The 14,299-nt window shown below is 39.3% G+C and overlaps 1 protein-coding gene across 3 annotated transcripts in view; it reads left to right on the forward strand.

Moving 5' to 3' along the window:
* Nucleotides 1–14,299, forward strand: part of Tmtc2 (transmembrane and tetratricopeptide repeat containing 2) — a 434,585-nt gene that overhangs the window by 356,766 nt on the left and 63,520 nt on the right. For all 3 annotated transcript variants that reach the window (XM_004623764.2, XM_023716254.1, XM_023716256.1), the window contains one exon: nucleotides 12,066–12,180. In XM_004623764.2, coding sequence (XP_004623821.1) covers nucleotides 12,066–12,180 — 115 coding nt within the window. The remainder of the gene's footprint in view (nucleotides 1–12,065; nucleotides 12,181–14,299) is intronic.

A 14,299-nucleotide genomic window follows, 5' to 3' on the forward strand; every position in this document is an offset into this window, starting at 1 on the left:
CATGAGTACTATTATGGTAACACAATAGAAATCAACATGTAAACTTTAAGACATAGAAATTAAGCATGAATGGAATAAGAGGCAGACAAAGGCACTTTATATGAACACTCTATTAATACATATTGCTTTAATTTATCAAGTACAATAGCTGTGTACTGAATACTTCTGTTTGTTGAGACATTTTCAAGAATTTTTTCCGTTCATCTCTCCCAAAGCTGAAGGGCTGCGGCAACCAGCTGTCCATGTATGGGGGAGAATGTGGGTCGGTCACCTAGTGAAGTGACTAAGTCAGTACAGCAAAGGACTCAGGATTTCGTTGTGTTTAAGCATCAGTTAATAGTAATTAAATGACTAACAGTGCACTAGGGCTGCTTTCCCTGCAGTGGTCTCTTATTACATGCTAATAAGACTGTGCTAAGATGATGTGACAGTGACACACAAAGTTGAAATCAATTCTGGTCCATCTGGGTTTATTATAGCAGAGAGAGATGGTGGGGACTGAGGGCAGAGCTGAGAAAGAAATGAATAGTGTGTGTAAAGTAAGATTACAGAATGCTTCACAACATGCATATATATATATATATATATATATATATATATATATAATTAATACATAATATAAAAATATGTAACTTCATACTTTATAGATGCAAGGTTTAAAGTATAAAAAAAAAAAAAATAGATGGCCTGTTGAAGGCCCTCTGCCCACTACATTGGCGGAACAAGTATTTAGGCCCAGTGTGACTCTCAAGCCTACAGTAAGTTCATGGCTCTCCTTTTGCCTTCGAAGATAGCACTCATTAAATAAAGCAGTGTAGATGCTTGACTGTGACAGAGACCCAGAATATGAAATTATGGAGGATGCTGGAGGAGAAATTTGAAGCGGTTTCCTCATTGTTCTTCAAGGTCTCAGAGTCTCAGAACAACCTGAGGTGGGCAAGGCCAGGGAGGACCTGGGCCTGCAAAAGGACAGGGGCAGTTCAGGGAGGGAGTGGTGAAAGAGGAAGAGGCAGGATCCAGGCTCGCCCTGCACCACTTGCTACTAAAGAAGGAATATGTGGTTTAATAGAATATGGAGGAATGGCTCTCTGAATCCTACTGTTCAAGAGAGCAAGGAAATCAGTAGAGTCACCAAAGAATTATTCATAATTATTTGATGGTTCTCACCATGTAAATTTTAAGACAGAAATCAGGCCAGGAACAATAAACAGAGCATCTCACATGTAGTATTCTCTGATCAATTGTATAAATCTTTATGGAGTACTTGTGGATCCTGAGAAATTCACACACAGTGTCTCCTTTATTTCTTCTAAGGACACAGTGAGGTAATTCCTATTTAAAACGACTCTTGGTTACTTCCCTATTGCTGGGACAAAATACCCAACACCCACAATTAATTAGGATAGATTTATTTTGGTTTATGGTGTTCAGCAGATTCAGTCCACTGTCAGCTGGCTCCCAGGCAGGAGGGAGTATCGTGGAAGGATATGACAGAGGACAGCTGCTCACATCGTGGAGGCAAGGGGCAGAGAGAAAGAGCGCCAGAAAGGGAGATGTGGCCTTGCAGGGGGCACCCCAGAGAGCCCCTGGTTGTAGACATTCCCCACCTCCCTAGCAGTGTGTCAGCTGAGGGTTCCTTAGTAGACTCATCCATGTATGGTGAACTCCCCCCGTAGTCCAGCTACCCTCCGAATCCCCCTGCTCTGGCTGCATGAGAGTGTGGTGGGAACATTCTAGATTTAAACTATAATAAAAAGTAAAAAAAAAAAAAAAAAAAACTGAGGCTAAATCCAAAGAATCTTGATAGTAACCAGAGTAGTAGCCCTGCCCCAGGGGTTCTCAGTGTCTTTCTTATAGAGGAAAGATAATCAACTATTTTCAATATGTAGCTCAATGGCAAGTGCGAGGTCCTGAGTTCAGTTCTCAGTGCCAAAAAAGTAGAATAATGGATAATGAAAGGTGGACTGGACATCTGTGAGTTTTGTGCTTCCCATTTGTTATTTCTGCTCCCAGCCCACCACACTGAAAAAACTAACATCCACTTTGTTTTAAATTGTTTGTAGCTAGATCATTGCTTTCCTAAGAAAATATGTATTTACCACTCACTTAGAGCTAAGTGTAATTTTTGTGTATTTTTATATGAAGTGACAAAAGCGAGATAAAAACTGAATTAAGTTTGGATCAAGGAGTAGAAAATACAGTGGATTTTGGACAGTAAATTCATGGATTTTGGAATAAGACATCCCTAGCCCTCATGAGGATTATTTCCTTGAGTGTGGTCCAGCTTCTGCTAGACTCTTTACTCCTTAGATATTTAATCTGGAAATGATCGCTGTTACCCAAAGCTGTGACTGTTTATTTACAGTTTTATAAAATAGCATATAATGTATACTCAGTAAATTATAACAGTAGACTGTCTTATTTTAAAATTATTAAAAACTATCATGGTTTGAAGAGTGAATCAATTGCGTACAGCAAAATTTGCAAAGATTAGGGAAGGAGAAAAGAGTAAAAACCTAGGATGAGGAAATAGGAGGACTCCTGACCCATCAGTGCGCAGACAGAAGGCCCAGAGAGAGGGCATGACTGCCCGAGGAGTGAGGACTGCAAGCAGCACTACAGACCGAGTAGGGGTCTCACTTAACAGTGCAGGCAGCTGTTCAGGGTAATTACTGGGCTGTTCCTGCATCCTAAGAGGGTGCTTGCATGCTTTGCTCGGCTCGATCACAGGGCCTTTTCTCTCTAGTACTGACCGCATCCTGGCATGGCTGTTGCTGGGGCATTTGGGAGTGTCAGTGAAGGTTGTGTTTGCGTGGATTCATTGGGAATGGGATCCACACATACACACCCAGCATGGGAGGAGGCTACTGTTGCCCCCCTTGAGTGATTGCACTTTGGAATTCTTCCCCCCCCCTCCCCCCCCGGAACCAGGTATTGAACTCAGGCTCTTGTGCTTGCCAGGGAAGCACTTATTCTACTGAGCCATCTCCCCAGCCCCGCACTTCGGGATTCTTGTTTGAGGTTTGCTTTCTGCCTTCTACCTGAGTAAAGTGTCCTCAAGATTGGTGTTACCTGTAATTCACGGCTCTGGGCCACACGCACACACTCAGAGAAATGTAAAGGAGCACTCAGAGAAGCCCGGTGAGATACAGTGGGAGGCAATGTGATGAGGTGTTCTTTCTGGCAAGCAGCTGGGAACAATGGGCTCTTTGGCCTTCCCTTCCTCGCACCCACTATTGTTCCCAGGTCAGCTGAATGTCAGGTGTGCTTCTTGCATTGGTCGCTGTGGCATTTGTGTCTTTTTGTGTTGTGCTGTCCCTTCAGTCCCTGACAGCAGGAAGCCACAGCAGCCTGTATTAGCCTGCTCACCTCTATGTCCCGATGCAGTCATGCCCTGCTGGCACCTTTTCCTTCCTTCTTAACTGATGAAACCGAAGCTGATTTAAAGCTCCTTGTGAACAAATTCTTCTTTTTGAAATATGCTTGATCCCTTTTGACTCTGCGTGTTGCTTATCCCCACAAGAGAGACATATTACTTCCTTTCTTATCCTTCCCCTCACTTCTCATCCTTCTCTCCTCCTCACCTCACACCTCCTTCTTCTCAATCTGCCCTGTTTTCACCCTCATCTTCCCCACAGGCAGTCATCAGAACTATGTAAGTGCTTTTCTGGAACTCATACCCATTTTGGAAAGAGTCAGGGGAAAAATAAATCCAATAGTATGCTGTTTGCCTTTCTGACCTCTTTTCCAGTGGAGCTCAGAGCGCTGGCCCAGTGTTTTTCTAATCTTCTTTGTCCTGGACACCTTCCTTGCCACCTGTCCAATCTGGGACGAATTTTTCACCTCATGTTCGCTTGGGGACAGATCCAGAGCCTCCCACTCTCACAACAAGCAGTTGGGATTGATCTCCTGGGTGTCTTTTCCTTGTTCACTGGCCCACCTGTTTTCTTGGCCAGTGACTGTAGCACATTTATCACATTAGATTTGTCTCACAAAAGCAGAGCTTTTTTCAACTCAGGATGCCAAGAGGACAAAAACACCCAGCACAAAATAGAATAATAGAAGAGAGATTGGTCTTAAAGAGCGAGAGCATTCTGTATCTAAATACTAGGATGGCTGGGGGCTCAGAAAAATGCTCAGCAAGGTTCCTTCAGGGCAGCAAAAGGAAAGAGTCCCCCTGCATTCTTCCTTCTCCAAAGCATAAGGAGCCACCTTTACATGCGTTCTTTCCTTAGCAGCATCCGCTTTAGACGACTGCTACCCTAAACCCTAATGGACTCTTTTACCAGGAATACATTTCTCCCTCACCTGGCTAGCAGCACCCCATCAGTGACTTGCCCAGGTTCTCCTTTACCCTGTCGTCTTCTTGTTACCATAAAGCATCACTGAAACCCATGAACCTAAGTACTCCACCTAGCCCTTTTGCTCTTTCTTATCATCTGAAATCTTTTCAAAAGTTCCTGGGTATAGATAGTTGCAACTGGAATATTTAGCAAAGTTGTATTTTATGATCTGACTGTTGGTTATACAGCTATGGTCCCTTGATAAAACTCAAATGATAGCACTAGTTGTACCATTATTCTTTTCTTTTTCATCCTAAATTATAGCTTGAGCAGAAGTAAACAAAAGCATCAGTTTCATCTAGAAATGGTGTATTTAGCCCTTTGAGATTTACATGCATTTTGAGATCAAGCTATCTGCATAATCTCTTTAATCCTCTAATAAATGGGAACTGTTTTAAGAATAAATGTTGCATTTCTCTTTGTAACTCCTGCTGCAAATCTCACCATGTGTTGCATAGAGTGGGAAAGATAAATTTCTTAGATGCATTAACCCACAGAAACACCTATTTCCTATTCCCATAGAATTCCTTTTGTTGTGTTAGACTGCTGAATTATTCTGCAATATAATGGTATATGATAGACATTACTAAATTGAATAGTTTAAATTATTTTACATTTAAGAAATCTTTGAATATAAAATTGGATCTGGGAGCTGGGGAGATAGCTCAGAAGTCTAAGTGCATGCCTGACAAGCACAAGGACTAGGTTGGATCCCTGGTACCACATGCCATGCTGGCCTCAGAACCCTGGATGTGTCAGGCTGGCCCTAAAACCAGGCATGGTGGCGCACATCTGTAATCCCAGTGCTGAAGAGGCTGAGACAGGAGGATCACTACGAGTCTGAGTTGCGTAATGAGACTCTGTACCAAATAAATAAATAAAATTGAGTCTGGATTATTTTTGTTCCATGAGAAATTCAGAGGTCTCAAAGAAGGGGCATCGTGTTGTTCAATCCATGAGGTCCCACTCATAAAACCTTCAAGATTCAGTCCTAGCTCAGGCCCAGTGAGTGTGTGGGAGAGCTTCCTGCTACCCTGCGCAGATGGGACCTGCTGGTCCAAACCCAGTCACAGTGTGGGTAAGACTCTCTTCCACCCCCTTGGGAGCCCCCCTCCACTCCGCAGCACCCCCCACCCTGCCCACCGAGTGAGAATTTCTGCCGCATTCTGGGGACCCCCAGTTCCAGCCCTAGCCCAGGCCCGGTGAATGTATGGGAGAGCTTCCTCTCCCCTCTACTCTACCTTGTCCCCTCCAAACTCAACTCAGGCCTGGCATACAGGCCTGGGGTGAAACCCTGCAGCTGCAGTCCCTGCAGAGAGAGTAGGGGACAGAACCACCCAGCTAGTCCAGGAGCAGAACATCTTGCCAGAGGGGTACAACAGGTTGACCCCCAAGGGCAGCAGCAGGAAGAAGCTGAGCACAGCAGCCAGAACCAAGCCAGGCACAGCTGAATAAATCATAAAACATTTACTGTGGATGGTGCATCTAGGCAGTATGCAGTGCCTAGAATTGTGCCTGTGTGCCACGGGCCTACCTCTCATCACGATGAGGTGTGAGGGAATGTATGAAGGTGTGTCCGATGACCTGTCTGTCACAGTTCTGCCTGGCACTTGAAGATGACCCTAGTAGCCATAAATGGATGCCATTACTTTATTGCAATCATTAAACGTGTGTTTATTAAACCATGTGCCAAGAGGTTGAATGACTAGGATAATGGGAAGGAGGATTCCAGATAGAGAAAAAGCAAATTAAAAGACCCTGTATCAGGAAACTTTGTTTCTCTGATGTGAGTGGGAATCAGTAAGTGGGGAAAGGCTTAATGCTGACCAGATGCAGGTGCCAGGCACAGTGAGTATCCCTGGATGGGCTATTGAGTGATGAGTTTGACTTGCTTTTAACAGGAGCACATTGACTGCTGCTTGGAGAATACACTGTGTCTGAAGGCTAGAAGAGCTGGGACCACTTATATTGTTGTTGCTCTAATCCAGGGCAAATGATGCCTTGAAACAGGGTAGTGGTGGTCAAGGTCAAGTGTTTCTGAAAACATTTCAGCGCTCAGCTGTCTACTTAATGTAAATGTTGTTTTGTAGTTGTCACTTTGTAAATAAGGTTTTTATTGCCTGTGAACTTTTTTTAAAGCTGCATATGAATAATTGTTCCTCAGTTGTTTTGTATCACCATGACTTGTAATTCACATTGCTTCAGATCTTTAATTTAGTAACTTTGATCTTAAGGGTGGGTTTTTCTAGTATCTTTAGCAAGAGATGCCAATCACAATTAATCTAGAGAGTTTATATGTAGACTTTTTACAAAGCAATAGCTGCCTGGAGCTTAAAGCTGCTTCTATTTGTACAGATTTTTACTGCATAGTCAGAGCTTTTTAATCCAAGGAATTAATAAAAGATTAATTCACAATCCTGCCATATTGAAATATTGGTAAAATTCTTATAAACAGAATGATTAAGTGAATAAGAGAAATATCCAGAGAAAAGCATATATAACTCTGGTGCTGAAACAGTTGAACCCAAAATAGCAATTGCTTTTTCTTTGTTCTTTGTCTTCTGTTTAGAGCATAGAAATTTTACTTTGTTTGGGAGAGTTATACCCTTTATCTCTGGATCTGTGGAGAATGCTTCCTCTTTTTTAATCACCTTCTGGTTTTTCCCCTATTCATGTGACTTTCCTTTATAATTCCTCAACTTGTTTTTTTTCATTTCCTTTTTTCTCTTCTCTCTTTGATTTGAGACAATGAAGTAAGATGATGATAATTAACTTGGGTAAGACAAATTACAAGCCAAACGAAAGTGTGGTAGTAACAGCACACACACAAGAACAAAAACACATTTTGCTTAAGTTTTTTTTTGTTTTTTTTTTTTTCTTTTTCTTTTTGTAATTCTACTCAATTATCAAACACAAAGCATGTGTCTGTCTACTCTATGTGAAAAAGAAGTGATTGCTCAGAAATCTATTCTTGCATGTGAAGGGTAAAACTCAACTCTCCTTAAGAGTTTTAAAAGTATAAACTTACATTGGTGAGCATGTTATTCATATACTTGTCATGTAACTGTCACATACCTAGACATCGTGCCCCAGAATTTAGGAAAGGGCCTGCCAGATACCAGATGATCACCAGAAAAGCTCAGTCTTCTTGGGAGCTAATGTCATGTATAATTAGGTTCCAGGGTACAGTGAAAATATTTATTTGGTTGTTTTAGTTAAGATATTAATTCTTTAAGTATGGATGTGGAGTAGGTGGATTGGTATCACTTTAGAATTTTTTCAACATGCAAATTCCAGGCTGCGTTGAGCTCTGTTCAGTGCATCTAAACTTCAGGGGAGGAGAGCTTGTTCCTTCTATGAGCAAATCCTCCAGGTGATTATGATAAAAAGGCAATGTTTCAGGACTTGGATAATTAGGCACATAGACAGAGTCTGTACTGTCTGCTGTACAGTTTGGGCTCCATCTCATATACCTTCACTATCTGAACACCATTAGCCCTTTTCATTCACACACCATGGGATCTGTCTGAGTCTTGGTGGACTAAGAAGTAATTCTTCAGTGAAGCAGTGTCCCTGCTAGCAGCAGTTCCTTGGCTAATTGTGGGGACAGTGCTACTTCTCACATGTGAAGAAGGTGGGACAGATCCACATCCTGAGTTCTATGTGTGCTCTCTACGTTGTGACCACATAAGGATGTTTCCAGCTTATATCCTTCTTCATCCACAAATTACACAATGCCCTTTTGCTCTTTAAGTGCTCTGGTTCACATGATAAATTATATTATAGTGAAACTAAGTCATAAGTAATTCTAATACTGTTGGGAACTGGTCTGATAAGTTACTAGAAGAAAATGTTTAGAGCATAGAAATGAAATAGAATATGTAGGCAAAAGAAATCTAGAGATTGGGATGGGGCATTCTTAGAGTCCAAGAAATGTTACAGGCTAAATTTCTCATACAAATGAAGCTATGTGGCAGAAACTAAGTAATTCTCAGAAGCTAGTGTCTGGTGGAAGCAAAAATAGGGAAAGCTGGTAATGGGGTAATGCTTTGAAGTGAAGTCTTCTACATGACATAAGGGCAGGTTTTCTCTGTGATCATTCCCTGTGTTAGTCTGTCTTTCCTCATCAGGAGAAAATACGTAACACATGCAAGGGAACAGTTGTATTTTGGCTCATGGTTCAGTGACCTCAGTCCAGTCCACGGCTGGCTAACACCACAGCAGACACATCATGGCAGAGGGACACAGCTGAGGAGAGCTGCTGGAGTGAAGTCAGAAAGAGAAACTTGTGTCTGAGGAAAAGTGTGACTCTTCAGAGCCACTTCTCTAGGGCCCCTCCTCCAACAAGGCCACCCCCTCCTTAGAGTACATTTTGCTAGGAATTTGTCAAGGTTTATGATGAGGTTAGTTTCCTGGTGATCTAACTGCCTTCCAAAATTCCCACCTCTGAACACTTGACCCTTTGGGAAGACGTTTTTGGTCCAAAGTGCATCATCCCGCCAATAAAATACCAATTGAAGTTTCTTGCATCATTATTAGGGAGAAAGCTTGTGTCTCTTTGTTTCCCTATTTGTGTTGGTTCTGTGCATTTGAAATGTTTAGTAATCTACTTTCCACTAGTTCTGGGCTATATTGTAAAAAAGAGGTTATTATACAGCATAGCAGGATGATAGGTTACTTTCAATATCGGTTCAGCTATTTAAATTTGGTTAACAAGACTGATTCACACTTAATAATTTTGTATTTGTTTGTTGTAACAAAGCACCAATGACAGACTATTCAGATAATACAGCCTCTTGAGAAAAGAGTGAGTGTAATTATGCAAATATATAAATGACTGTTACTTTGTAGTATTATTTTTAATATTAACATTATAGATGAATTCTGCTCTAAAATGTCCACATGGGAGTTTTCACTGTAAACCACTTACAGTACTAAAAATTACTCATGTGGGGTGTTTTTCAGACTTTGTAAACAGTTTTCAAAAGGGCACCTTGTATGACAAATCTAATTTAAACCTAAAGAATATTTTTAAGCTAGGATGGGATTAGTTATTTAATTGTATGCTATACTTAATGTCAATAGTAAATGTCAATTCCGTTTTTGCTGTTGAACATTAGAGATGGGTTTAGCGTTGACACAGCCATAAAGGCTTTTTCCCAGATGTTTCGGGACTTGTGTCATTGAGCATCCTTATTGTCACTACAGAGTGATACCACCTCAGGTTCTTTCATGAACACAATAGGTGCCATGTCCTTCTTTCTTTTATTTATTTTTTTTTAACCATAGTCAATGTATTTTGTTTTCCTTCTCCAGGCTGGAATAATGCATTTTAATAAAATAACGTTCATTATGCAATTAATTGTTGCATTTTTCTAACTCTTAATGAACATTATAATTTAGAGTTAATAGCTACCTGGGAAAAAGAACAGTAATAATTTCTTACATTGCCCTTTGTTTAAATAGCACATAAATAATTAACATATTTGTTAATGTATTTGCTTAATTAAGTATTGTGTTTGAAGACAAGTAGCAGTATTATGTTCAAATTTAAAAATAATCTCTAACAACCATAAATAACTGAAAACTGGGTTTAGTTTGTTACCCTTTATTAAAATATATATGAAGAGACTAATTTTTCATTGTGCCACAAATATATACTTTTACTTTAAAAAAAAAAAAGAATTATGTACTTTAATTTCATCCCGTGTATATCTGAGGAGTTACCATGTACAAGAATATCAAAGTAACATGTTTTTATATTACAAAAATTTATTTACAATTAAATTTTTAATAATTTTCTGGCCATGGCATTTCACTTGTTTTAAGAATTAGTAAGGCATAGATTATAAGAAAGTGATTTTATTTTGGAATAAAGTAGTAGACTTTGTCTTAGGTTTATGTTTACTCACCATTTTTAACAGCTTAGGAATATTTAAACAGACTATTGATTATTATAAACCTTAAAATTATATTTCCCCTTCATTTGAAAAACAGGTATGTTGGGGTTAAATACAATTTGTGGTGGGTCCTCCTAACTGCCATTTCGGTTTCTATGTGTACCTCATGATTCACAAATCACTCTTTATAAGTATTTTTCTAGTTTTGAACTTTCAGCGAATAGGAAACCCCTAGACAAAAAGAGATGATAATTAGACCACAATTCCACAGACCCAGCAAGTACTTAGCTGGCATCATTTATCTCCATTTGCCTTTGATTTGATTTTTATTTGAATGTTCATATGCAATCCAGCCACACATCATTGCTTTTGCTCTTAGTAAATCCTCACTATAAAAGAGCAACCTATTTTCTATTTTGCATGTTTGCAGCCTTAAAATTGAGCCCAACTTCTGTGTTTACTTTATCTTATTAATATTTTTGCTAGATAGCACTACATAACGATTGTTGAGATACATTTATGGACTTATATTATCTCCAACAGTTCTATCCTTGCAAAGCTGACCTGAGAGTGGTCTCAAAATGGTCAATGTGTGTACCATTTTTATTCCTCATTCTAATTCAGAATGTGTTAATACTAAGCCTCACTTTCCTATTAAAGGATAATTAAAACCAGGTGTGGTGGCACATACCTGTAACCCCAGAGCTGGGGAGGTTTGAGACAGGAAGATCACTAGGAGTCTAAGCTGTATAGTTAGATCCTGTAACAAACAAGCAAACAAACAAATAAATAATGATTTTTAAAAAGAATCAATTTATTCTTTAATTTTAGACTTAAGTGTAAGAAATAAAAGATATGTCAGAGACAGAAATTGTGAAATAATAACAATTAAAATCAACTCAACAGATATTTGTAGTATAACTTTATTTATTTATTTATTTATTTATTTTCAATCATTCATTTACCTTTATTATAATGTTGTTGAAGCCATTTCAGTAGGTTGCATTTGTTGGCTAACTCATTTAATAAATGATAAAAGAAATAATTGTTGAACCTTTTTTTTTTCTTTCTGAGGTTCTTTATTTTTTTTCCTTTTTTTTTCAAAGTTTTATTGATAAACAGCAATGAGACAGTTTCAAATCCAATCGGAAGTACAGTTTCAACAAATAATACACTGCATATATTCTTCTTAGTGGTGAATTGCTGTACAAGAAGTGGACTTGTAAAGCTATTTATAAACACCATTAGAACAAATCATTCTATTCATTAAGAGAATGCAACTATATATCTATCCTAACCACTTGGAATACACAAATACAAAATGGACATTCATCAGTATACCCCATTTTTTCTAAGTTCTGTTATTGAATATTAAAGGTGTGTAAACTCAGCAAAATATTCTAAAAGAGTCCAGTAGCCCATAATAGCATTGGGTCTTCTGTTTAAGTAGCAATGTCTATTTATTTATTTTGGTAGAACCAGGGATTGAACTCAGGCCCTTGTGCTTGCTAGGGAAGCACTTATTCTACTGAGCCATCTCCCCAATATGCTCATTTAAATGTGATCATTTTGTTTCCTACTTGAAAAGCCTATACAGGATTTCTTTATAAGAAAAAAGAACTTTTATGCATTGTAAACAGAGCCCTTCCCTTGTCCCACAACTGAAGGCAAGACATATACATGTAGGTATGCAGTGAGCGTGACTGTGCAGCTAACTTCAGATCATCTTGCCTGCTATACCCATTTCTCTTAAACGCAGCTTTATCATTTCATGCAGTCATCATTTCCTGGGTTGAGTTTCTCATGCTTTCATCCTTTGCAGGTCAGTTTCTTCTGGAAGAAGCTCGCCTCTTAGAAGCAGCTGAGATGGCCAAAAAAGCCGCTGAGCTAGACAGTACCGAGTTCGATGTTGTCTTCAATGCTGCCCACATGCTCAGGTTAGTTGTGCTCGCGCACCTCAGAAGACCCATGCCCTGACTCTGCCAAAGCACTTAATTTTATTAGTTTCCCTGTCATCCCATCTCAATCCACATTCCTGTTAATAATCATGCTGTGTAGCCATGTGAGACTTGGAACAGTTTTATTTACTATCCTCTACATGTTCTGTATTCAGGACAGAGAGCCCCGAAACCCTGGAATATTTCCTAAACCCCCCCCCCTTCCTTTTCCTCTCCCTGCAGAAAGTGCTAGTAAAAAACAGACAGAAAACTATAAAATTGTATCTCATAATTGTCTAAGTGTCTCTAAAACAAAACATTGAAAGTCTTTCTCCGTATTTGTTTGTATATTGTTATTAAACATGGCATATGCATGCACTTGAATGTGTTAAACTAATTGTGGGATGGATTATGAAATACAAATATGCTTAAGGTTTCTGAATAACCCTATACTCAGCACTATTGCTGTGTTTTGAAACAATATATTTTTGGAATATTACCACTTCCATTTTCAGTTATTCAAAAGCTAATTATGAGAATACTCCCCCCTGAAAGTCAAAGCAGTTATTGTCATGAAAATAAAAAAGTACATCCATAAGTTGTGTTTTATGTGTTTTCAAAAAACTGAAATGGGTTATGCATAACTGTGAGTGCAGCTTAGTGCTTAGGTGTATGTGCAAGAGCTGGGGTTGGGGCAGGGGTTTAGCCCTCAGTACCAAAAAGAAAAAGAGAAGAGAAAGAGAAGAAGGAGAGAAGAGAATGGGTGGAAGAAGGAGAGAACATCATTTCTTTCTGTTAATGTGTACATTTTCTCTCCCATAGTCTTGCATTTTATTACATTAAATTAACACCTAACTGCTTCATTAAGTGATGTCCACACTGTGGTCTCTTCATAGTGACAGTTAGGGATAGATTTACAATTATTAGATTCCTGTCATAAGGGAAGAAAAGTAAGAAGTTTTAGTCTAGGGAGAGGCTCAGTCGTGGACCATTTTGTCTATAGATCATGCTCTGGGTTCAGTTCCCAGCATACACACATACATACATACACAGGCCTTTGAGAAATGTAGAATGACTGTATTATTTCACTTTTATTTTGAGGTCATTATAGACTCAGATGTTTATATAATAATTTATCTAGTTTCTCAAGTGATAATACCTTATAAAATTCTAGTGTATTACCATAGCCAGCACACTGATATTGATGCAGTTTGTGCAGTTCACTAACTATATTAAGTTTCCTTGGTTTTACTTGTACCGCCCCCATCTGTGCCTTTGCGTGTGTGTGTGTGTGTGTGTGTGTGTGTGTGTGTGTGTGTGTGTGTGTTTAGTTCCCTGAGTTCCCTGGGCACATGCGCAGGTTTTTGTGTCCATCACCACTGTGAAGTTACAATGTAGGTCAGTTATCACAAGTATCCTTGTGTTGTCCCTTTCTAAGCACAGCCCTTCCACTCCTGCCCCCAAGAAAGCAATATTTAAAGTAGACTTTATAGGTTAGTTTGCATTTATCATTTGATATGGCTGATGGATGTCTATCTTAGAAGCCTCCTTCGCTTTTTGCCAGTTCTAAGTAAGAAATCCAAAGCCTGGTTGAGAGAGCGGATATGCGGTGAGGTTTTGTGTTTAATATGTCTAAAGCATTTGTTTTATCATGAACCCAAGAAAGATGGCACCTGCAGAAGGAAAGCAGGAATCAGTTGATTATTGAGTATATTTGTAAATCAACGATAGTCAATTTACAATAACTTTCAACACAAGGATAATTTTGGTACCGTAGTTTGCATGACAAGTTAGGTGCCTGGCAGAGAGGAAGCCCTTGTGTTCTCCATGAATACAACACTATGCTTCTAGTCAAAGGAAACCACTGACAGGGACAAGAAAGCATGAGTTTCTATAGGCATATTCATCATACTCATAATAAATATTTTCATCAACAAGTCATTTGTTACGTAGTAAGTCAGTACCTGGTATTCAAGGTCTACCAATCGAAGCTCATTACAAGAATATTACGAAAATCTCCTTCTCGGGGCTGGAGAGATGGCTCAGTGGTCTAAGGCACCTACTTAGAACAAGCTTGACAAAGCATCAGGGACCGCGGTTCAATCCCCCAGCACCACAT

The sequence above is a fragment of the Octodon degus genome, unplaced genomic scaffold (assembly GCF_000260255.1).
Source record: "Octodon degus isolate 3935 unplaced genomic scaffold, OctDeg1.0 scaffold00004, whole genome shotgun sequence".
In the NCBI taxonomy this organism is placed as follows: Eukaryota; Metazoa; Chordata; class Mammalia; order Rodentia; family Octodontidae; genus Octodon; species Octodon degus.